We start from the raw sequence: 24,295 nt of genomic DNA on the forward strand, positions 1-24,295 counted from the left end.
GTGAATGGTTAAACAGCTTCCCTGAGGTGCCTATGGGAATTGGCCCTGGTGAGCTGGGGTACCTTTGTCTTATCCCAAACGGACGTGCAGCCTGCAAATATTATCAGTGGACCCACGCCAGAGGTGGTGGCTCCCTTTTCAATCTGTCTCAGGACTAGCAGCTGAGCTAACAGTGGAGCAGCTTGCAGGGTAATGACCCCTGCCTCTCAGCAGGACGGGTGGTAGGGTCTATGCAATCCTTCAGCCCTGGCCAGGCTGTTCTGTTTATCTTCGGTGCGGGATGGGAAGGATGAAAGAAAGGCAGGAGAACAGGGCTGGGGAGCCCAGCCGTTAGGGTTGCACCAAATGGCTCCTGTGCACAAGTCACTAGTTAAAGGCCTGTGGTGAACAGAGCTAGAACAGGAGGGTCTGTGATTTGTATGTGACACAGAAAGAGAATCCTGGAGACGGGGACGTGTCCTTCCTACCTGTGGCTCTCAGGGCTAAACCAGCAAGCTCTTTGGGGGCTGGGATTATCCCTTTGTTCTGCGTTCGTACATTGCCCAGCACAATGGGTCTTGGTCCAGGGCCTGGGCTCCTAGGTGTATGGATACTACAAATAATCATGATATCAAGCATCTGAAGATGAGCGGGGGAGGAATTAAATCTCTTCTACATCTTGCTCCTTTTAAGAGAGCTACAAGATAGGCCCCACCAGAGGCAACCAGGACATGAATAATAAGCCTCTGTGCTTCCTATCACTCGAACTCAAAGCACTGTGTCAAGACGGGCCAGTGTTGCGATATCCATTTCCAAACTGAGTCACACAGGTGACATGACTCACCCAACATCACGCAGTATAGCAGTGGCAGAGCCAGGAACTTGGGGCTGGAGGGCACTTAGTAATCCTACCAAATAACGAGAACTGTGAAAGACTTTGGCAACCCCCCTCTTCTCCAACCCCCGTATGTGGTGCATCTAAAGGAAGCACCAGGAAGGGACCACAGTAAAGAGCTCTGTCAGCTGAGCATTCGCTACCGCTCTGAAGGTGCTACTGTACCTGAGGTGTTGGTGGCTGTTTTCTTGACGGTGCGGCGTTTGAGGTCCACAAGTCGGTCCACTTGGAATAACCTGAGATCCTCCTCGTCCAACGCTATGTCTCCCAGAAAGGCAGCTGGAAAACGGAAAAGGGGACAGGCTGGTTATGGGGCAGAAGTCATCGGGGTTTCAATTCTGCTGCCCTTCGAGGGTAGGCGTTTTATAAGGGGAAAACTGGAGTTTGCAGTCATGGGATATTATTCAAGCTGACCGGTTGGGAAGGATCAAGAAAAAGATCAGATACTCAGGCCTGGGTTTTCAAGTATCCTGCAGCCACTGCTGGGCCAGATTTTCAAAAGAGCTCAGCTCCCATTGCAATACTTACGGGTGAAATGTCCCAGCACGTGGCCTTTTGCAGCACGTATGTCCCACTGAAGGTAGAAAACGGGGACTTTCAGGGTTTCAGTGATGCACAGGGTTTGTTCTGGCCCTCTGTCACCAGGAAGGCTAAGACCAGCACCTAGCTGCCAGAGCAATCAATGCTCTAGAAACGGGGCTTTAGGTCTTGGTTCCAGGGTCCCATATGGTCCCATAATCATAGCCCAAGTAGAAGGGGCAGGAAAGTGACGGACAACTGGTGATGACTTGTAGGCATCACAAGACTGCTCTTGTGATTCTGTCACAGAGTCTCGCTATATTTGGTGTGTTTCTCAAGGCACTTTCTAACCACAGATGAACATGGTTAGGTGAGAATCTCCACTTTCATTTAAAAAAAAAAAAAAAAAAGGAAGTTTCTAGCACTTATGGTTGCAGAGAAAAGCTTGAAAACAGGACCCAAATACACTCTAAAGGCCCAGATGTAAAGAGGTAAAGAAAAAGAACCCAACAGTTGCTGGGTTTTTTCCCTCCAAATCTCATGATTTGTAAACCAGTCCCATGATTTTTGGGACACAACTCATGATTTATAAAGGCTTGACATTACCGATACTGCCAGCATATATTTATTCTCCAGGATTATTAGTTCAGAACATTCCACTGGACCCTTCTGAAAAGAACAAAGAGGCAGGGGGCAAAAGACTGGAGACCCGATTCTCCATTGCCCCGTGCAGCCATATTTACGCCAGCACAACAGGGTGTCAAACGCTACCCTTTGGAACTGGCATCTTACAGCCAGTTGGCACTGGTGCAAATGACTGCACAAAGTGGACAATGCAGGATCAGGCCCCTGGACGTGCAGCTCAGAGGGTGCCTCATGGATACAGAGATTCCAGGGCCAGACGGGAACACTGTGATAAATCACAGGGCAGAGAATTCCACCCAGTAGCTCGGTGAGTTAGGAGCCCAGTGCACACGCTCTAGTCTGTTGGGTTCTCATTGCTGCCAGTAAACCGAGCTCAGATCAACCACATTTCCTTAGCCGCACACCAGCTGCAGACTGCCCTGCAGGTTTGGGTCGGGGCACATTTGCCAGCTCACGAGGGACACTGATAACCATTGTAAACGATGGGGGGGGGGGCAGTATTTGGTGTCCCATGACCTGCCCATGGATTCTCTTGTGCACAGGTACCCAGCCCATGTCACAATCCCAGATAACCGACCTCAGAAAACACAGCACCGGGGCAAAGTGCAGCTCCAGTCCAGGGATAACTAAGCCAGATTCTCTCTCCGTTTCCCCTCCTGCCCAGCCTCTCCTGAGTCCCAGGACAGGAAAGGTGAGGAGTTAATCTTCACCTCAAATGCACCTCCGAAAGAATGCAGCAGGCTTTTCCTCTCCTCCCCCCCCTTTATAAAATGAAAACGCAGTGTGTGCAGGGAACGCAGCAACAAAGACGACTGATGGAGATGGAGCACCCACTGGTGCTCTGTGCCCCACCAATGTGTCCATTCACCAGCTCTGCTGGCAGCAGTGATGCTCAGACATCTGGTTTGGATACAACAGGCCTCGGGACTTTTTTATTAATTATTATTACACAAATTGTTTTAACCTGGAGCTTCTTTTGCAAGTTCCCTCTTTGCACCCTCCTTTTTCTTTGTGTCTCCACACACACGCCAGTCTACAGCCAAGGGATACTCAAATAACCTCGGCTTTCTCTGCCAAAGAGAATAGAAACCATATGGTAAAACAACTGAGAGATCACTGGTGCAAACACGGCCTCTGCCTCCCTCCTTCCCCACAGCGAGCCTGGATTCAGCTCCTTTGCACGATGGACACTGCAGACAGCAGCACCAGAGTCACAATGGAGGCCCTCAGAGGCGGGGGGAGGGGCCCTGTGCCTGATTCGCCAGCCTGGGGGGAGAGGCAGTGGGGCTCCAATATTCACAGGGTAGATGGGGCCCAAGCTGCAAAGTCTGGATTCAGATTTTAAACACATTTTCAGTTTGGATCTAAGTTTGGGGCTGTCCTGGTATAAAGATTAGTGGCCCAAGTGCATTGTTCAGATCTGGGAACTGATCCAGTGGTTTGGTTCGGGTCCATCAGGAGCTGCGAGCCAACCCCTGAGCTCACGGTGCAGCCCCCATTCAGGCAAATCTCACTACAACCACTGGGAGTCTCGCCTGGGTAAGGAAGACCCAGAAGATTTGTCCCCATGTGTAGAATGAAATTCACCCCTGAGCAGAGAACCCACAAGGCTAGGCACCACTTTAGTCCTACTTAAGCCCTCAAAATTGGGCCTTGCCTCGTACATAGGCCTAGTCCTGGCCCAGTGCACAGTGGGTGTGGGGAATTTGATCCCCAGAGAAGATGCAATATCCGGCCTCCTGACTACAAGGGCAATTTTACTGTAGCAAGCTCTCCAAGCATCGCAGTAGAGCTCTGGGTGGTTAAGAACCACAGTGCACCATGCAAGCAGACAATGCCAGTCAATCCTCTGTGTAGAACACACCTAGAATGGAAGCCACAGCTATGTGATGGAACGATCCCAATACGTGACAGCAGAGTTTGGGATGCACAGAATGGGGACACCTATTGCATGTGGTAGGAGAAAAGAGACGAGGGAATCCCAGTATCCAGCTTCTGAAATCCATTATTACTATTTATCATGTTTATTACAGTAGCATCTAGGGACCAACCAAGAATGGGGCCCCATTGTGCTGGGCACGGTCAAACACACAGTACCAGGAAGTCCTTTTCCCAGAGCAGCCTACAATTTAAATAGACCCAGAGCCAGTTCAGAATGATCCTTCTTGTGTTTAAAACCCTTGTTCCCGCTGTTATCACACACCTGGTCTCTCTCTCTGCTCCTCTCCCTCCCCTTGCCCAGCTCGTACCCTGGGCCTGCACTTCTGCACTAGTGAAGCTATCCCAGTGACTGGCTTCTAATAGCTGGAATTGCCAGGGTAAACAAAGCCTGCGCTGTATGCTGCATACAGGGGGACCCTGGGAGCAACCTAATCTTGAAAGGATATAACTTGCATTGCCACAGGGGGAAAAAAACAGTGCTAAAAGCAACAGGATGGTTTCTGGCCAAAGGAGGCTGAGAAAGAATCCCCCAGACTTAACAATTGGCTTGGCAGATGGCTTTTTCCTCCTCCCTCTGTTTCCTTCCCCTGGAAAAGCCATCTAGGCTCTCCTCTTTGCTGCATAGATGGAATCCACATACAAACCCTGGGGGGGGGGGGGGGGGGGAGCTGCATCTCAGAGAGACACCATCAACACTCAGCCAGCCAGCCCTGGGATGGTGATTCAGCTCAGTTATAGGAATTTGGCACAACCGTCTGCCTTGGGGGCCAGACTTTCACTGAAACACCCTGAGCAGGTCTGGGGTTTAGGTCATTTACCTTGTTCCTATAAGAGCCCAGTGTCGAAAGATGGATGTAGATTGCAAGCTCTTTGGGGCAGGGACCATCCATCTCCGTACTCTGTGTTTGCACAGTGCCTGGCACAATGGGGCTGGTCCATGAACAGGGAGCTGCAGACTGCATGAGGCAGTGTCTTGCCCTTCCCTCTACAATGCAATCAATGGGCAGCCACAGTCCATGTTAGAATCATTGAACGGGAAAGCAGCCAGCGCAGTGGAATGAGGAGGACAGAATCATAGGATTTAGGGAAATAAGCCACCTCCTCCTGCATTTCTAGCTTACCAAGATTTTCTGGCTCCAAGGAAAAGGTGGCGGAGAGAGTAATAAAAATGAAAAACAAGGTGACAGGATCAGTTAACGCGTAAGGAAAGGTGATGCCCAGTCCCTGCTTTGATGCAATTAACATCTTTAATTATGTCTTTAATTATGAAAATGAGGCCGGACAATTAGGGTAACTCAAGAAAACCAAAAAGCCTTCTGAATACTGGGCTAGAATCAGATTCCAACCCAGAGATGAACGTGGTGGTACCTGCCCACTTTTACGATGGCTGAACCAAACCCCCAGTTCTGAACAAAACTTGGAGACCTTTGGCTCTGGACTTCGTGGTTCAGGCCTGTCTCTAGTGATCACAGCTTTAATCAGGTTTCAGAACAATGATGTTCTACACTACCACGTCTCCACTACCACTTATGTCAGCAAAACTTATGCTGCTCAGGGGTGTGAAAAAACACACACACCCCCACCGAGTGACACACGTTTCGCTGGCATAAGTGGCAGTGTGGACAGCGTCATGTCGGAGAGAGAGCTTCTCCCACTGACGTAGCTACCGCTGCTCACTGGGGTGGTTTAATTATGTCAACAGGAGAGCTCTCTCCCATCGGCTTAGAGCGACTACACAAGAGATCTTACCGTGGTGCAGATGCTGTAAAGTCTCTAGTATCTCAACACACTTCCCCAGAAGGGTAGTTTTCTCCCTATTTTACAGCAGAGCAGAACAAGACACACGAGGAGTGACTTGCCAGAGTCACAGAGCAGGCCTGGGGTGAAACTGGGTGAAGAACTCAGGTGTCTGAGTGCCCAGTCTGGCACTTGTCACACTGCCTCATGCAGCTAGAAAAAGGAACCCGGCTATGAATTGTGCAATATTTGGAATGATTATCCATTTATGTGGGCCAGGAGGCAACAGAGTAGTGCAATAATAATAATAATAATAATAATAATTACAACATAATAAAAAAGAATAAAGCTTCTAGGGAACATGTCAGAACCTGCAACATCTGCAGGGGAAGATTAGGGATTGCAGGAGTTCTGACTCTCAAATAGATTAATGGACAATACCCTCGCTTAGGTAGTGCCAAGAACAGTACAGAAAGGCAAGGGAAAGTAAACTCACTGAAGGAGGCGCAAGGCTATGAATGCAGGTATGCAGCCAAGAGATATAAATTAAGAGAATGTCTAGAAGCCACATGGGGAGACTTACTGTACGTGCAAGACCTGGGTTACAAAACTGCAACTATTTAGAGCCAGATTCTCAGCCTCATTCCACTGTCTCCAGTAATTGACAAATAAACGCATCTCCTTTGAAAAGTGGCTGATGCTTTCAACCGAGCAATGCTGATTTATCGCGGCTAAGGATCTGGCTCATTGAAGCTGGGTGTATCCCTAAATGAAGGTGGCTTTATGTGTTTTTAAGAGGCAATGTATTTTAATAGCCACGTGGGTGGAGAACACAATTCTCTGCAGCAAAGGGATCGCTGGCGAAGGGAATCAACACAGACAAACTGCACACTTAGGATTTGGAAAAGTTCCACCCCCCACCCCACCCCCTGCGGCAGCAACAAAACAAAACAAAAACAGAACATATTGGCCACTGCAACAAGGTGGCAACGATGCCCATCAGAGGAATAGGCACAGTCTAAAATCTGCCCTCTTGACCAAGCTCCTAAGGGCTCCAGCAGGAAATGGGAAACCAATAATTATTACTATATTTTTTAAATATTCAGCAAAAGCGAGGCAGCAAAGTATCACTTGCGAGCTCCTGCCATCAGCATTTTCAAAGAGCTCAGCTACACATGTATCAACACGACTGCAATGCACCATGGGTGACTTGTTCGGGAGGATCACTGTAAGTCAGGGAACGTGTCAGGGAATGCTGGGGAAAATGATTTTGGCTCTACGTAGGCTAGCCTTCCCCCCGCCCCCCATTATCACCAGATCAGCTCCAGCTGTCAGTGTTTTTACTGGCATGTTGTCTAACCCTGTTCAGAGCAAGCCTAAGTGACGTGGGGGTTAAAACGTCTGTAGTCATTGGCACCACTAGCAAAGCTGAAAGGATACTGGGTCCATACAGTGTGTGTATGGACCCAAAGATGCAGAAGTATTTAGACCAAGGAACTAGGAAATCAGGACTCCTGGGTTCTATCCCCGGCTCTGAGAGGGGACTGTGATCTTGTGCCTAGAGCAGCTAAGTGGGAATCAGGACACCTGGGTTCCTTTGGCTGAGAGCAAGTGGTGGTTACGGAGATACAGGAGGTGACTGGGTGTCAGGACTCCTGGGCTCTACTCCCAGGATGCCATTGACTTGCTGAGTACCCTTGGGCTAGGGCCAAAGCCTGCTCCTGTTAAAGCCAATGAGCAGGGTGGATTAAAAAAAAAATCTGATTTTTTTTAAATTTAAATTGGATTTTTGTGGGAAAAAAATCTATCTAAAGATAGTTTTAATTAAGGTACATTATATCTCATCATGGAATAGGGATTATAAATTCTAATTCGATAGTATGAGACAATATATTCCTATAATGTTTAAGAAAAGTTTTGTAAATGAGTTCCAACAGTTCATGGATTAGGGACCCAATTTTATGGGGTTCCATGGACTTCTGTATAGATTATTTAGGTTAATCTTTCTACCTACCCAATGGGACTCAGTGCTTAGTCTATTCTAGAAGATACCATCAGAGATGCTTAGTTTTGCAGTTCTCAAACTGTGGATTTGTGTCTCCAGAGATAACATGCTTGTTAACAGCAAAAATGTTTTTAAATAAATAAATAATATATAGAGGTGAGAAATAACAGACCTCAACCCTATTGTCCCTCTGCAAATTTGTGTACCCAGAGTCAATCCCTTACCTCTCTCTAAAAGTGCAAAGTTTCAAAAAGTTCAATGAATAGAAGATTGTTGGGGACGGAATAGATCTGCACAAGGAGAAGAAATCTGGAGATAAAGTGAGATGCGAGGGACATATGCTTGTTTTGTTAAAATATTACATGTTTGCTGTTGAAGAAAAAAAACCCAGAATACATAATGTTGTTGTTTTAGTTAAATAAAGCAATTTAAATGTCTGTCTGGTGATGTTCTCCTCCTAATACAGCATGGCAAGAAAATCCTCCAAATATTAATGATTAACCTGTTGAATTGGAGATAGTTCACCTCCCAATGACTTCATAAATATCTGCTTCAATTATCTTTGGTAAATGAAATAACCAAACAATCATTCATTTTCTGATATAGCTGTAAAACTAATCTGAAAAGTTTTCAAAATAAATCACTGTTTAAAAATGTATAGTGTGTACCTTCTAAAAATGAAACCTACATCTATCTCTGAGTTGTGAAGAATATGTAGTAAGGTTATAACAACCAACAAGAATGCACTTTTATGTAGAAATCCATGATTAAATAGAGTCTTCCTGACTAGTGACTTAAATCAAATCCACCCTGCCAATGAGAGTTTTACCATCGTCTCAACGGGCGAAGGATAAACATCCCAACTCACTTACTTCCCTGTGCCATCTCTTTCCTTCATCTGCAAAGTGGGTTATGATGATATCATCTATCCTGCAGAGCGTTGTGGGACTGAATTAATTACTGTTTGCAAAGTGTTTTGAGATGGGAAGAGGGGTACTGTCACACAGGGCTAAAAGGGTATTAGAAGCTAACAGAGCTGGTCAGATAATGGCAAAGATTTTCCAAGAAAAAATTCATAACAAAATAAAACATTTTTTTAAAATTTCATGAATGTTTTTCAGCTTTTAATTGTTTCAATGTCCAATATATATAATTTTTTCATTGAGAAAATGTCACAAAAAACAAACTTTTTTTCTATTTTTAAAAAAGGCAATTTTCATCAAAAATCTTTTTTCAAGCAAAAGATTTCAACAAATGCCATAAACTGATCCACTGGAGTTTCCCCAGCCACCTCACAGATAATGGAGTGAAGGAGCTAAAGGAGTGTTCAACCTGTTTGCAAAGATTCCCAAGACACTTTTAATTTCTCTTAGAGCATTGGCTATAATTGATACAATGTTGTTGTGACTTGTTTATCCCCAATTAGCATAATGGCTGGTGCTGTCTGATGTTTGCAGTTCACAGGTGATAGCAGATTAGCAAGCAGAGTGCTCCATGTAAATTACCCTCTCTGCAATGCAAGGGGGAAGCGGGGAATTTTAACAGCCTTCAACCAGCACTGGACCCCAACCAAAGCTCAGGCAGATGGCGGGACATGGCAGTACAGACTGTGGGGTCACAAGCAAGAGCTGCCAGAAGGGAAGGGAAAACTGGTCTCTGGGCCAGCTCCTCTTCTCATCCTGCTGTCAGATGGAGGAAAATGGCTTAGCGGACAGGTTGCAAGTCTCTGCGGGGCTTCAAGTAGCGACTTGTGTCTGAACAAACAGGGAATGGGCTTCAGCCAATTATCCAATGTCCCAGTATGCTGATGTCGGGGCCAAACTCTCAATTTTCTCATGAGCCTTGTGACATTTGGTGGGTTTTTTTGAGCCCCAGCTCTTGGAGTCATGTGAATACCTGAGAATGGCAGTTTCCATTTTTTTTTTTTTTTTTAATAAGTTTCTAGCCATCATGATTGTGGAAATGAGCTTGAGAATGTGACACTCCCCCTCCCCCAAAGACTCAAAAGCCAGAAGGCAAATAAAAAAGAGCCCCAAATTCATAAAATTTCATGATTTTTAAAGCCAATCTCCTGATTTGTGGGGACCACCACTGACTCCTGAGTTTTTAAGGTTTAGGGCTGGCAACACTGCTTTTGCAGTCACTCAGAGGCCACACTGTGTGCTAGGCACTGTACAAACACATACGAAAACAAGGGACTTGATCCATTGTTGCCCTGAGCCGTTTGGAGGCGTTGTATGAATGATGCTAACATGTGCAGCAGAAAGGAGAGGCGGTGTGGTCTAGTGGGTAGAGCACTAGCTGGTGAATTAGGAGCCCAGAGGTCTATCCCTGGTTCTGCTTCTGATTTGCTGCATGACCTTATGCAACTCTTCTCACCTTTCACCCTTTGTCTGTCTTGTGAATTTAGACTATAAACTCTTCTGGGTGAGGCTGTCTCTCACCAGGTGTTCGTACAGCGCCCAGGGCCGGCTACAGCTTTTTTGCCACCCCAAGCGGCGAAGAAAAAAAAAACGAAAAAAAAAAACCCGATTGAGCTGCCACTGAAGAGGAAGAGACGGAGTGAAGGACCTGTTGCTGAATTGCCGCCCAAGACTAAAGCAGAGTGCTTGAGCTGTCGCCACCGTGCTACCGAAGACCCGAACGTGCAGCCCCTTTCTATTGGCCACCCCAGGCACCTGCTTCCTTCGCTGGTGCCTGGAGCAGGTCCTGACAGCGCCTAGCACAATCGTGCCCTGATCTTGGTTGTGGCCTCTAGACCAGAGTAGTCAATTATTTTTGTCTAGGTCCAAATTTCTTGGTCAAGGTATAGTCAAGGTCCAGAATCCAGAGAAAATAATAAAAAGCAACAACAATAATGATAATACTAATAATGAGTAAATAAAAAGATTTCGGGGTCCATTCAAAAGCGTCTGATGATTTGGATTTGGCCAACGGTTCGCTTATTGACCAACCTTGCTCTAGACGCTACTGCTATATTAATAATCTATTTTAGGGTTTTATACTGCAACCCATCACCACAGTATCTGAGCACAAGGAATAATAATGGCAGCACGTTGCAGTCACTTTGCACTCGTATACATGACACCACAAGATGCAAGGCACAGGTGGATCAGACCCACGGCCCCTGCCCGGAAGAGTTTACAATATAATTCATAACCATACGCTCAGCCACTGACAATGAACCATGTTGTTTTACACATTGATGTGACCCCATGTGAACCAGTGGAGCTGTTTCAAGACAGACAAGCTGAGACAGGCCTGGGTTGAACCATTCCTGGACAGGTCTGGGAATGGCCTGCATATTTCTTCAAATTGATCTTACATGGACATGTTGATTTGTTGTTTTTTTGTCAGGTGACAAAGTTCCTCCATATGCTGAGTATACACCGTAAACCACAACAGCTGGGCTACCTTATATTTGCTAGAAGTCTCTGAGGCGGCTTATAAAAGTCAGGTGTGCAGGAGATGCCTTGCTATGAACAGAAGAGGTTGCTCACATTTTTGCAGGAAGATGGTAGACAGACGGTTATGTGAATGGCAGCCTTGGGAGATGCAACACTTTAATTTTAAGCACCATGCACTCAAATACACATATTAGTCTGGCAAGGAAGTGGGGTAGATGTCTCAGAGGAATGGGAATCACATGTGGGGGCTTTTAACCTCTAGGACACACGCAGCTCAGACCAATAGTCACTGAAAGTTACCACTGTGGTCAGATGTTTGGTTGCGGGTGTGTGTTCTCCCTGTGGGCTGTCCCCAGCTCTGCACAGACAGTTGGCACAGCAGACCTCGATCAAACTGCCCAATGACCACAAGATCTGTTAAGGGATGAAGGCACCCATCAGGTTCATTGTCGATGAAGCACGGTAATAGCACCTGGCAGACTCTACGAGGATACTAAGACATGGATGCCCATGACAATGGACGCAGCGCAGTCAGTGGCAGGACTTTCCACTGCCCCCTACTCTGATCAAAGATACTCCCTCTGAGATACATCTTGTACCCCGATACAAACACGTTAGTACCTTCTAACATAGTTACTGCCCCCTGATGTGGCTAGTTATCACCCATCACCTTCTACATATTGGTTCGATTAAAACATTTTTATTACATACTGTCATCCTGACCTTAGCTTTTAGGAGGGGTCAGTGTGTTTCTGTTATGCTTGGAGAATGTTTTTGTACCATCCTTGATATTGGGATAGGTTTGCGTGAGTACTCTGACTAGCACTTCTTAGGAATGTGTATGTCTGCAATATCAGCCCTGTTCTTGCCAGATTCTGTGAGCAGGTCCTGCCTCATACCAGTCTTCTTGATATAAGGGCTTATGTCTCAGGCTCTCTTCCTACTACAACCACCATCCTCCTCAGTGACCAATGGACTGAGACTTGCCCTCCTTTGAAAAGGGCCAGGGAGGTGAGATATTGGATGTCCAGCTTGAAGGCATCCTAAAGAGGCCTGTTTTCAAATGGCGGGTCCCCAGCACTGTCTGAAAATCAGACCTTTTTAAGGGGCCTAAAGCCGGCCAGCCACAAGCTGAGCACCTCCAAGTCACCAGGCACTTTTGAACCACTTGGCCGAAAAGTGCTACCTGTGCAGAAGTGCAAAATGTGGCTATTACCATATGAAAGGTGCTGGGTGGGAGGTCTCAGTCCAGTTCCCCAAACAATTGCCTACATCACAAATAAACGCCCCTGCAGGTTAGCAATTAACAACATAGTGGGGAAGTCCCAGCTCACAGGCCAAGGACCAGCTGGATCAGCCAGACTGAAATCCCTTCTCACAGATGCACCTTGGCGGGACAGCGTGGCAGGGAAGGTGGCCCTGATGCTGCCCATGCTGTACCTGCTTGATCAAGAATTAAAGGCACTCATTCGCCATGACTGTCAGCCTGGTACCGATCAAGAGCACTGAATACACAAGACAAAATAAAGAAGTAGGTGAGCCAACTAACTTGGGTTGGAGACCAATGCTCCGGCCACCATTCAGCTTGGCACTTAACCGCGTGCCTGCTGCCTGTCTCCATACAGATGTTGTAGCAGCATAACAATGTCCATTAGGCCTGGTCTCCATGTTTTACCAGTAAAACTTGCCTTATTTCAACACGCCTTTGCATGTGTCCACACAATTTTTCATTCTGTCGGTAAAACCCTGACTTTCTGTGTCTCATGGTAAGCCAACACAAGCCATCTCAGAGCCCTATCGCAGAGGTACCATCATTGAGTAGATGCTGCATTCGCTGTTCTGCTGTCAACAGTCCTCCAGCAACAGTCCCACAATTGCCCTGTCCCTGCAACAGCGACAGCTCTGGCACAATTCTGAACTCTACTGCCCAGGAGTTGCAGGGACCGGACGTCTGCCCATCACCTTTAAAACCTCTACCATGTTTTCGAAATGCCTCTCTTCCTGCTAGTCCACCTTGGCGAGCATGCAGGTATGGCTCCATGTAAAGCTCCAGATGAACCTAGTGCGACTGCCTGGTCCAGGAAAGAAGCCTTGGATTTCCTCAGCCTGTGGGGAGGAGGACTAGCAAAAGCCCAGCTACAGAACAACTGCAGAAATGTCTATTCGGACATTGGAGAGGAGATAGTTATTCCATTAAAAATGCTTTTTACCAGGATAGTTTATTCCCCTTTCCATAGAGCAATAGCTGTACCAGTATAAGCACCTTTATACCAGTGGAATTGCATCCACACTAATCCCTAGCTATACCTGGACAGCAGAGTGCTACAACTTGTGTGTGCAGACAAGGTCTGACTTTGAGCAGTAGTCCCATTGATGGCAACACACGTGCTTAAGCACCTTGCTGAATCGGGCCTCTCTCTTCACAGGAATTACAGCGTCGTCTTCGAAGGCTCTTTCCAAGCGCCAAAACGTGACATTGTCTGCCTGTGCAGTCTCATCTCAGAGTCTTTAGGAATTAGCTTCAGTCAAGCACGTGATTAAGGACTCAAATCCCAGGACAGAGGGATTCTGGTTTTGGTATCGCCCGCCTGCAATGGGCTCCCTCGAATCCTTCTCAATGCTTTGATGTTTTCTTGCTCCTGTTCTTTGTTTCCAACCCAAGGTCTAAAAAATAACGCAGCAAAATGGTAAAAGTGAGCCCTGGCTAATTAGGGATATATATAGTGAGCTGATGGGATAGAAAACAAACCGTTATTCCCAGGGCTGGTGCCTCCTCCTGACTGTGGTCTGACATGCACTGTGTTCTCCAGAAACTCCCAGGGGCTTCTGCCCAGCCCTGCATTCACTGTTATTCAAAATCCACTGGGGCTCCTGCCAAACCCAGCGTCACATTCACTGTTACCCAAAGACCCCGGGGGCTCCTGCCCAGCCCCAAACATGCATTTGATTGAAGTCCCTAGGGTCGCTCCTCAGACCCTGTGCTGTGTTCTCTCTTATCCTCTTAGTGACCCTCCGAATACTATAGCCTAGGCCAGGGAAGGCGGCCCAAGGGCTGATTTTCAGTGGAACTCACACTGCCCGGGCTCTGCATTTTAATTTAATTTTGAATGAAGCTTCTTAAACATTTTAAAAACCTTATTTACTTTACATACAACAATAGTTGAGTTATATATTATAAACTTACAGAAAGAGACCTTCTAAAAACGTTAAAATGTATGACTGGCACGCGGAACCTTAAATTAGAGTGAATAAATGAAGACTCGGCACACCACTTCCGAAAGGTTGCCGACCCCTGGCCTAGGCCCTGCTCTCCATCACATCAGAGATGTCACTATCTGGTCACGATCCCTATAACCACTAAGCCCTGGATTGGGTGAGCAGAGATCACCGCTCTTCAGCTGCCGAACCGTCCTCCCCCAGTGGCTGCACCGGCTGCCTCCACAAGGGTCTCCTGTTCCCACAAAGCAAGAGACACGTGGACTGTGATTTGAACCCTGGCCTCACACTAAAGGTCTCAGAGCAGTAAGCCAGAAGGCCAGGGCTTGGCATAATCCATTATGTCCTTTTGTACCTTTTCCTCAGGGAAAAGTCCTGTAGGATTTAACAGAGATGAAAGCAACAGGGTTCTATTACAATGACCTATGGGGCCAGATCTTCAGCTGGTATAAAAAGCGTCGCTGCGGAGGTCAAGGAGACCATGAGCTAAGGATCTGGTCCATGGAATGCAACAAAGGGACTGGGCGAGGTTGCACTCTATAGCAGGGATACAATTCTCTACTCAGTTCTACAGGATGGTGCAAAGACCCTGCAGAGAGGTTATGAGCCTTTGTGAAAGGAGCAGAGCTTTTCTGTAAGGGTGGGGATGTGTATTAGCGCTGCTTCCCTCGGGGCTGCCCATCTGCTTAACCAGCTGGGCTAGTCCGCACAGAGCTTAGAAAAATCCCTTGCTTAAGTTTCCGACTGATTTTTGTTACTGTAAATTTCAGCGCTGCAAAGGGGAGAGACGCCGGGGAAGGGGAGGAGTGGGAGGGTTACTGGGGCAGAGGGACAGACAGCTCAGCCTCGCTGCCCAGGGTTTCGCTGTGCAGTGGCCTGTCTACACTTGGGGAAGCAGGGATTGCAGGTTGGGTGTCACTGGGCATCAGAAAACTGCTGAGCAAGCAGCCTTAGGGGTCTGCGTGCTGAACTGAGCAGAGAGCAGGGGCTGGCTTGCTGCGGAAAGCTCAAACACAGAGGCCTCAGGCAAGGCCAGGGAGGGGTACGGACACCAAAGCACTTAGCAATAGTCACAAGGGTGCCAGGAAAGCTAGGAGCTGTAGGGCAGTCAACTCTGTCCCAGTTACATGTCTGGAGCATCCCAGACAGTCACAGCCATTACTAATGTGCTCCTACTCTCCACCCCAGGATGCAATCTGCATTGGGAGTACCAGGGGTCTTTTCCTTTGGCTATCACAGATCCCAAATTGCTTCACACAAGCTCTATATATGCAGCCCCATGGCAATGCAGCCACCTCTGGGGAGGAGAGCAGCAGACAGATACACAGCACTATGCAAATCAGTGTGAAGGGGGAAATTTTGGTCAAGGGCCTCAGGACAAAGCCCTGCTCTCATGTCAGTGGTGTTGGATCTGTAACATTCACACAGGGCAGACTGGAAGCAAATTTACCAAGGTCTTGGCTCCGACAGTGGGGCACTCTGGGGAGGCCTTTGCCTTGGAGGGAGAGAGCGAGCGCTGGGTTCCCTCAGCAGCACGGAGAACAGCTGACTGTGTCAATGCCATCAGCCTTTCCAGTGAGCTGACGCAAAATACAGATGGGCCCCAAGTGTCCCGGAATCCTGCCAGCCATCACCAGAAACTGCCCATTTTCCTCGCTGGAAAAAGGTAAGTCCCTCGGGGTTTCAGAGGGATCTTTGCCCTTTAATCCCACTCCCCTCCTGACACTCCATTTCATTCACAAGGGAGCTGGGTGCCTCAGTCCAGGTTTATCTCCGCTTGGCTCTGTTTTGTCTTTTTCAGAAATGGGGCCTTATCTGGGTGAGACCGGGTTTGACCCAAGCGAGTGCGTGGAGGGCAGAACACACATAGGTAGACAAAATAACAGCTCAGCAGATCAGGCCTGGGCTGCAGCCAGAGGAGGGAAAGAACACAGCAATCTTGAGCAGGTGCAAGTTCAAGGGCAGCTGCTCAGTGCTGATGTGTTTTCCCCTTCGACCTAGTTCCCATCTCCAGTAGCTGAGCGGGGCAGGGAGGCGGAAAAGGAAAGAAATTGTGAAAAAGATGGGGGATGTGAGGCGGAAAGGAGCCTTTTCTAACAGCACAGCAATGAGCTCTCTAGCTGCTTTGCAAGCACTCCCTGCTTCCAGTGTAGTGATCGGCACAAGGTGCTTTCATCTTGATTAACTGAGAGCCCCTCTCTCCCCATGCTGTACCATGGCAGCTGAGCTCCTCCCTCAGCAGTACTGGAGTTAATGCTCTGATCACCTGGGGGACAGGATGCAGGGCATCCCTAGTGAAGGGACTATGCAATTTGATTCCTCTACTGGCTCGTCAAAGCCAAAATGGCGCATCGACTTCTGTGCCAGCTTGCCCTCCCGGGATATTGCTAGGGTGGGAGGGGACGCGGGAGTGGGAATCCAGGGCAGGAGTAGGCAACCTATGGCATGCTTGCCGAAGGCGGCATGCGAGCTGATTTTCAGTAGCACTCAGACTGCCCGGGTCCTGGCCACCGGTCCGGGGGGCTCTGCATTTTAATTTAATTTTAAATGAAGCTTCTTAAACATTTTAAAAACCTTCTTTACTTTACATACAACAATCGTTTACTTATATATTATAGACTTATAGAAAGAGACCTTCTAAAAACATTAAAATGTATGACTGGCACGCGAAATCTTAAATTAGAGTGAATAAATGAAGACTCGGCACACCACTTCTGAAAGGTTGCTGACCCCTGATCTAGGGGTTCAGGATGGCTCTTACATTGGACCTAATCATTGCTGACAGTAATACAATAACCTAGAGATGACAGACTGATACTCTAGGCCTGACATCCAGAGCTCCCATTGACTTCAATTGGAATGGTGAGGGCTCAGTACCTCTGACAATCAGGCCTTCTATCTGGGGGTAGACAGATAATGGGGATGGGTCGTATAGAAACCCAACTGAGAGATAACTCTGAGTGGGAGCTATTTGGGGCAGGATCTTTTTATTGTTCATCTGTACAGTACCAAGCACAATGAAGCCCTAGTCCCTGACTAGGGCCTGTAGGTGCTACCCTGATACAACTACAGTAGAACCTCAGAGTTACAAACACCAGTTATAAACTGACCAGTGAACCACACATCTCGCTTGGAACCAGAAGTACGCAATTAGGTAGCAGCAGAGACAAAAAACAAAACAACAAAAGCAAACACAGTAGAGTACTGTGCTAAACGTAAACTATTAAAAAAACAAAAACAAAGGGAAAGCAGCGTTTTTCTTCAGCATAGCAAAGTTTCAAAGCTGTATGAAGTCTATGTTCAGTTATAATTTTTGAAAGAACAACCATAACATTTCGTTCAGAGTTATGAACATTCCAGAGTTACTAACAACCTCCATTCCCCGGGTGTTTGTAACTCTGCAGTTCTACTGTAAATGATCGACAGATAGGGATTTTTTTTAGAATAGTTGTAGATGGACTCAGAGCATTGGATGGGCTCATTTTTACAAACTGAAAACAAAACAAAAACAAACAAACAATTGGGAGTGGCCACGAAGAATCCAATGAGTTGCACATTCTTCCTTAATTCATAACGAAATCACACACACAAAAAGAGTCTGTTATCTTGTTCACTGTCGCATATTCTCAGTCTCTGAAAATCAGACCCACGTCTCAGGTCAGGCATCTAACATACACCCAAAGTAGTGGCTACTTTTGAATATTTTGTCTTTAAACCCTCTGTGCCTCAGTTTCCCCATCAGTAATTCTGGGATAATACTGACCTACAACCCCCCCCCCCCCCCCGCCCCCGAATGAATTAAATCAGTTCCTATTTCTGAAAGGCTTAGGGTACAATTCTCCTCTGGGCAGAGGGCCAGCTCAAAGTCTATGCCCGCATTAAGCCCTACTCAGACTGAAGGACAAGGTCTTTGTGCTTAAACTCAGGTGAGATTTGAGTGGTGCATGGGCCATGTGCATGAGCTCCTCGTGGGGAAGGTACTAGAGAGCTGCTAAGTATCAGCATTATTGTGAATGGGTCACACTGAAGTGCTGCTGTGTCAGAAGTGCTGGAAATTCTCACTGGAGCAAAAGAACTTAGCTGACCGGATTTTTCCAATGGCTGGAAGATAACTTAATACTCAGCTGTTTGACGTTGTCTCGCTCTCTCTTTTGCTTCTTGGAACGCTGATGTAATCCCAGGGCTGAGCTTTGTACAAACAAGGTTCTTATTATGACACAAGCCAGTCCCTGGAGTATCCAGTCCCTGAACTGCAAGAGGCACGCTCCTTTAATCAACAGAAAGCTCATTCCCTCTCTCTGTCACCCTTTCTAATCCCCCACTCCCTACCTCAGCACCCCACCATGTTAAAAGATCTCCAGCAGCCCCAGACGGCTTGTTTTGGCAAACCAAAGAGTCTGGTAGCTCGGTAGCCTTCCAGTAGCTCCTCAAAGCTGGAAATATCCTGCAGGGCATGATAAAACTGCACTGTTCTGTCAAAAGAATATTCTTTCCCAAATCATTTGCAGCAGTCACTTCAGGATGAGTTAGACCCCCACATCCACACTGGCTGGGCTGGCAGAACAGCAGGAGAACGGGGAGGAACAATGGGGCTGCGAGCACAGTCATGCACACAAAAAGTGAACAGTGTTCTTGTGAGCAAGCAAGAGCAAACATGGACTAGGGGGAATGATAGTGGCAAAGGAGGGTCATGCAGATAAACAGAAGCAGATCACATCTCAACTCAACCTGGGTGAATTGAACCTCTGTGCAAAACCGGATCAAGTCCTTTGAACCACTTCAGTCCCACTTAAGCTCTCAAAATAGTATCCATTTGCAACACACTCTGGGTAGACGCCCCAAGAGAATACGGCCCCTATTCCAAATTAGGGTGTCAAACGATTTTAAAAAATTAATCATGATTAATCACAATCACAGTAAATTTAATACCAATTTAAATTTATTATAAATATTTTGGATGTTTTTCTACATTTGCAAATATATTGATTTCAATTACAACGCAGAATACAAAATGTCAAGTGCTCACTTTATATTATTTTTTAATTACAAATATTTGCACTGTAAAAAAGATAAAAGAGTGCAATCTACAAGTCAAAGCATGAAGGGGCATACAAATATTTAGCATATCTGGCACGTAAATATCTTGCAACGCTCACTACAACAGTGCCACGTGAACGCCTGTTCTCACTTTCAGGTGACATTGCAAACAAGTAGCGGGCAGCATTATCTCCTGTAAATGTAAACAAACTTCTTTGTCTTACCCATTGGCTGAACAAGAAGTAGGACTGAGTGGACTTGTAGGCTTGAAAGTTTTACATTGTTTTGTTTTTGAGGGCAGTTATGTAAAAAAAAAATTCTCCATTTGTAAGTTGCACTTCCATGATAAAGAGATTGCACTACACTACTTGCGTGAAGTGAATTGAAAAATACTATTACTTTTATCTTTTCTACAGTGCAAATATTTGTAATTAAAAAATAATTATATAAAGTGAGCACATGACACTTTGTATTCTGCATTGTAATTGAAATCAATATATTTGAAAATGTAGAAAAACATCCAAAAATATTTATCATAAATTTAAATTGGTATTCTATTATTGTTTAACAGTGTGATTAAAACTGCGATTAGTCATGATTAATTTTTTTAATTGAGTTCATTTGTTTTGAGTTAACTATGATTAATTGACAGCCCCATTCCAAATTTATTTTCAATACCAGTGAATTGCAGTTTAAGAATTAAAAGGGGGTGACAGAATCAAAACATGGTCACATGCAAGAACGACTCGGGGGCATTCTCTTGCCCATGCTATACACAAGGTCAGACTAGATCGGGGTGAGCAAACTACGGCCCGGCGGCCACATCCGGCCCTCCAGATGTTTTAATCTGGCCCCTGAGCTCCCGCCAGGGAACAGGGTCCGGGTCTTGCCCCGCTCTGGTGCTCCAGCTGGGGAGCGGGGTCAGGGGCTTGCCCCACTCTGCATGGCTCCCGGAAGCAGCATCATGTCCCGCCTCTAGCTCCTACACGTAGGGGCAGCCAGGGGGCTCCACACCCAGGAACCGCACCCAATGGGAGCTGCAGGGCAGCGCCTGCAGACAGGGCAGTGCACAGAGCCGCCTGGCCGCGCTTCCGCATAGAAGCCGCAGCGGGGACATACTGCTGCTTCTGGGAGCTGCTCGAGGTAATCACCGCCCAAAGCCTGTACCCCTGACCCCCTCCCATGCCCCTGCCCCAGCCCTGATCCCTCTCCCGCTCTCTGAACATCTCAGTCCCAGCCTGGAGCACCCTCCTGCACCCCCACCCCTCATCCCCAGCCCCACCCCAGAGCCTGCACCCGCAGCTGGAGCCCTCACCCCCTCCCGCACCTCAACCCCCAATTTCGTGAACATTCATGGCCCACCATACAATTTCCATACCCAGATGTAGCCCTTGGCCAAAAAGTTTGCCCACCCCTGGACTAGGTGATCACAATGGTCCTTTCTGGCCTTAAACTCTCCAGACAAGGACAAAAGGAAAGAAAAACAAAGAAGAAACCACAATGGGCATTTTCTCCAGAGGACCAAACGTGGGGGAGAGAGAGAGAGAGCAAACAGAACCCCCAGGCCAACTCTCCAGATACTTAAAACTGCAGGACGCCACACAGGAGAGACTTTTACTATCCAGACGCCTGTGGGATAATAAACACAGCTGGGCACATACCACCAAAGAGATTCCCAGGGAATGGAGAGGAGACAGTTTTATGCTCTAGAAAGTCTTAGCCAGAGGAAAAGCTATCTCTGATCGACTGCCAATGTAACACCATGACGCTGGGTGAGTTGTTGGTATCAGGGATTGAACCTGGGCTCTCTGGCTTTATGTGCACGAACCTCTACTGCCTGAGCTAAAAGACGCAGCCCTGCAGCATCAATTGACAGAGGGCTGGCTTATGTTACCACGTAAGTTAATGTAACTTACGTCGATTAGGGATGTGAAAAAACACCCTCCCGAGCAACTTAAGTTACATCGACTTAAAGTGCTGTCCAGACGCTCTCCTGCCAATATAGCTTCTAGCCAGACGTGGTACATGGGGAGGTTTCAAACAAGTCCTGAAAAAATTCTAGAAAACAAAGAGTAAGGAAAACTGCAAGAAAGCTTCGGCTGACATGGGATGGGGCAGATTGTGTCACCACTGACAATTGTGTGGCTTCTTGCACCTTCCTCTGAAGCATCTGGAGTTGGTCACTATTGGAGACAGGACTAGTTGGACTATGGGTCTGATCCAGTGTGGGAAGTCTCATATTCCAAAATCTCTGAGGGTGGACTGGATGGGAGTTAAAAGATCTTTTCCAAATCTCAAACTGGATTCCTGTGCCCACCTGGAATGGACTTGATGTGCAGCCCCTAGGAAGACAAAACCCTGACCTGCATTCCTGTACCACCGGAAGGGATTGTGGGTTTACCCAGAACAGGAAAGCAGCTCAGTGGAAGGAGGAGATCTGTTTAAAAATGTAGATCCCGGACAAGTGCTGATCTGGCAAATAATACAGTCTCAGCGTCAATAGCTCAGCATCCTACTTCCATCCCAAAGTTGTTAAATATGTCAGGAATGTTCCCCCCTCCCCCTCGCCAGTCTGGCTGCTGCACACAGAACATGCTATGCTCCCAGCAAAAACAGACACCAAGCTGCAAAGAGCAGAATTCAGCCAGTTCCAGGTTCTCCCCCTGAAATACTGGAGCTCCATGACACAGTGGAGGATGGCAGGGCTGCGGGAGGGAGCTCAATCCTGCACTGCCAGCACTGGCCAAGTAAAAAAAAAAAAGAAAAAAAGAATCCAAAAAACAAACTTGATAATTTCCCAGTATGACCAAAGAACCTGCGGGCTTCCTTCTCTGGGAGTGAATTTAGCCCTGGTGAAAGCCACTGGCCCTTAATGCCTCTGCTTGTACACAGAGGACATCAGAACTAAAAGTGTTTTGAAACCAAGGCACTTTTTACACCAGAGGGGTTTTGCCCCAGTGTAATTAACAACTGGGTGTGGACCAGCCCCTGCCTTCCTCTGAGAGCTCCTGCATTGGCTTTGCCCTGAGGGACCAGGATGTAACATGGGGCAGGGGGGAAAGAGGCAGGGGGGTCAGGCCTCATGCACCACGAAAGCTTATGCTCAAATAAATTTGTTAGTCTCTAAGGTACCACAAGTACTCCTTGTTGTTTTTGTGAATACACTAACACGGCTGCAAGTCTGAAACCTGTCAATCCCTACTGTTGCTCTTTATCCTTAGGGACTTGTATGGCCCCCATCATCCCAGTAGCAGTGAGGCAGAGCAGTGCTATTAGTGCTATCACAGATGGGAAACCTAAAGGCCTTACCCAAAGTCATACAGAAGGTCTGTGATGGGGCAAAGAATTGAACCCAGAGAGCCAGGCTAGCACTCTAACCACTGGGCCATGCTTCCTCTCTGCCAGGTCGATAACCGTTCCCATTGATTTGCTCTGTGGACACGTTCCTGCTAGGAACTGAAGTTCATTTCACAACCCCATGAACCCGCAGTTCTATGTAGCCTTGCTGTGTACCCTGTCAGCTGAGCGGGGCATGCAGAGAGCACACGCTAGCTTGAATGGTCAGTAACGTGTCCCCATTGCATCTGGACAGGGCCAGCATGCGCTCCCCCCGCCCCCCATGTCCTTCCTGTGTTTAACCTCCCAGGGTGGGAGTGTTTATCTGGCCTTGGGCAATCACTCAGCTCAGAGGAAGCATCATTCCACAATGCTTAGCATTTGCTAAGCTTGGCCAGAGCCAGGCAGGGCATTCATGTTAGACCAGCCATGGAGCCCAGGCACCATGCAGGGAGTCCTATGAGCGCACACCAGAGTAGGGATATATCCCAGTGTATGTGCTGCAGAGGGTGTGACCCCCTGCACTAACCCTTTGCATCCACAGTCCTGATCCGAGTCCTGCAGCTTGAGCCCCCTCATTTGTCATTGGGGGGGGGGGGGGGGGGAGAAGGAATAAAACCCTCCCTCAAAAGTCTCCTGCCTAGCAGCAGTCAGAGATTCCTTGGGGTGAAGTGGACGGTTACCTGGCACCAGCCTTGCTCGCTGGTGAAGCTTCTGTTCCTCTGCCGGGCCTGCAGCGCACCTCCTGATTGCTGCAGTATTTGAACAAGCAGGCTCCGGGATGTTTGCCTGGCAGCAGCCTCGGCTGTGCAAAGAGATTCCAAGAACAGCAGCCAGGGATGGAGACAAACCAGAAAAGCAAGGGAGGCCCTCCGTGAGATTCCTCCCAGATGCACCATTCTGCAGCCCCCTGGTAGTGCCCCTCACTACCAACAAGGGAGGGGGAGCAAACAGCCGGAGAACACTGGCTAGGGATATTTGCTTTCCCATAGCACCTTCCTTCTGATCCAGATGCATGTCTGTCAGATACATATAAGAAATTCAGCTTCACAACCTGTGCTGTGGAGCAGGTCATTCTCACTGACACTGTTTTAACAGACACTGACGCACTGGACAGGGAAGTGGCTGGCCAGGGAGTGAGCCAGTATCAGAGCTGGGGATAGGACCCTCTCCTGGCATGTGCCCTCTCCGAGCCGGATAAGTCTTACTATAGTTTACTGGTGTCTGCTAGCAGTGAGTGAACAGTTGCTACAGCTGTGCAGGTTAGAGGACTTGGTTTAACTGAGGTCGAGAAAAATTCCCCTTTGTGCTGAGACCAGGCTAACATCAGTGTTCGGGACATATCTCCTGCATGACAAAAAACGTCATGCCAGAACGCAGCAGAGCCGGCGGCTTTGAGGTAACGGTACGGCGCTGGGGAAGGGATGGAGCCCTGGGGCATTCTGGGGAACAGGGAATATGGTGCAGGGGCTGGGTAAAGGCTCTGGGGGATTCTGGGATGGAGCATGAAGGGTTCTTTCTTCAGCGTGCATCCTCCTCAGTGCACCATTGTATCCCTGCTCCTGGGCCTGGAGTCAG

At 47.6% G+C, this 24,295-nt stretch overlaps 1 protein-coding gene across 7 annotated transcripts in view; it reads right to left on the reverse strand.

Moving 5' to 3' along the window:
- The window catches only part of BMP1 (bone morphogenetic protein 1), an 83,231-nt gene that overhangs the window by 46,288 nt on the left and 12,648 nt on the right, over positions 1-24,295 (reverse strand). For 4 of the 7 annotated variants that reach the window (XM_065584568.1, XM_065584567.1, XM_065584571.1 and 1 more), the window contains exons 1-2: positions 23,401-23,749; positions 1,040-1,153 (exon numbers count right to left, since the gene is read on the reverse strand). In XM_065584568.1, the coding sequence (XP_065440640.1) occupies positions 1,040-1,153; positions 23,401-23,749 (463 nt within the window). Of the gene's footprint in view, positions 1-1,039; positions 1,154-23,400; positions 23,750-24,295 lie in introns of those variants that run through there. The other 3 variants (XM_005285113.5, XM_005285112.5, XM_008168656.4) reach the window with 1 other exon arrangement.

This window comes from Chrysemys picta, chromosome 2 (genome assembly GCF_011386835.1).
Source record: "Chrysemys picta bellii isolate R12L10 chromosome 2, ASM1138683v2, whole genome shotgun sequence".
NCBI lineage: Eukaryota > Metazoa > Chordata > Testudines > Emydidae > Chrysemys > Chrysemys picta.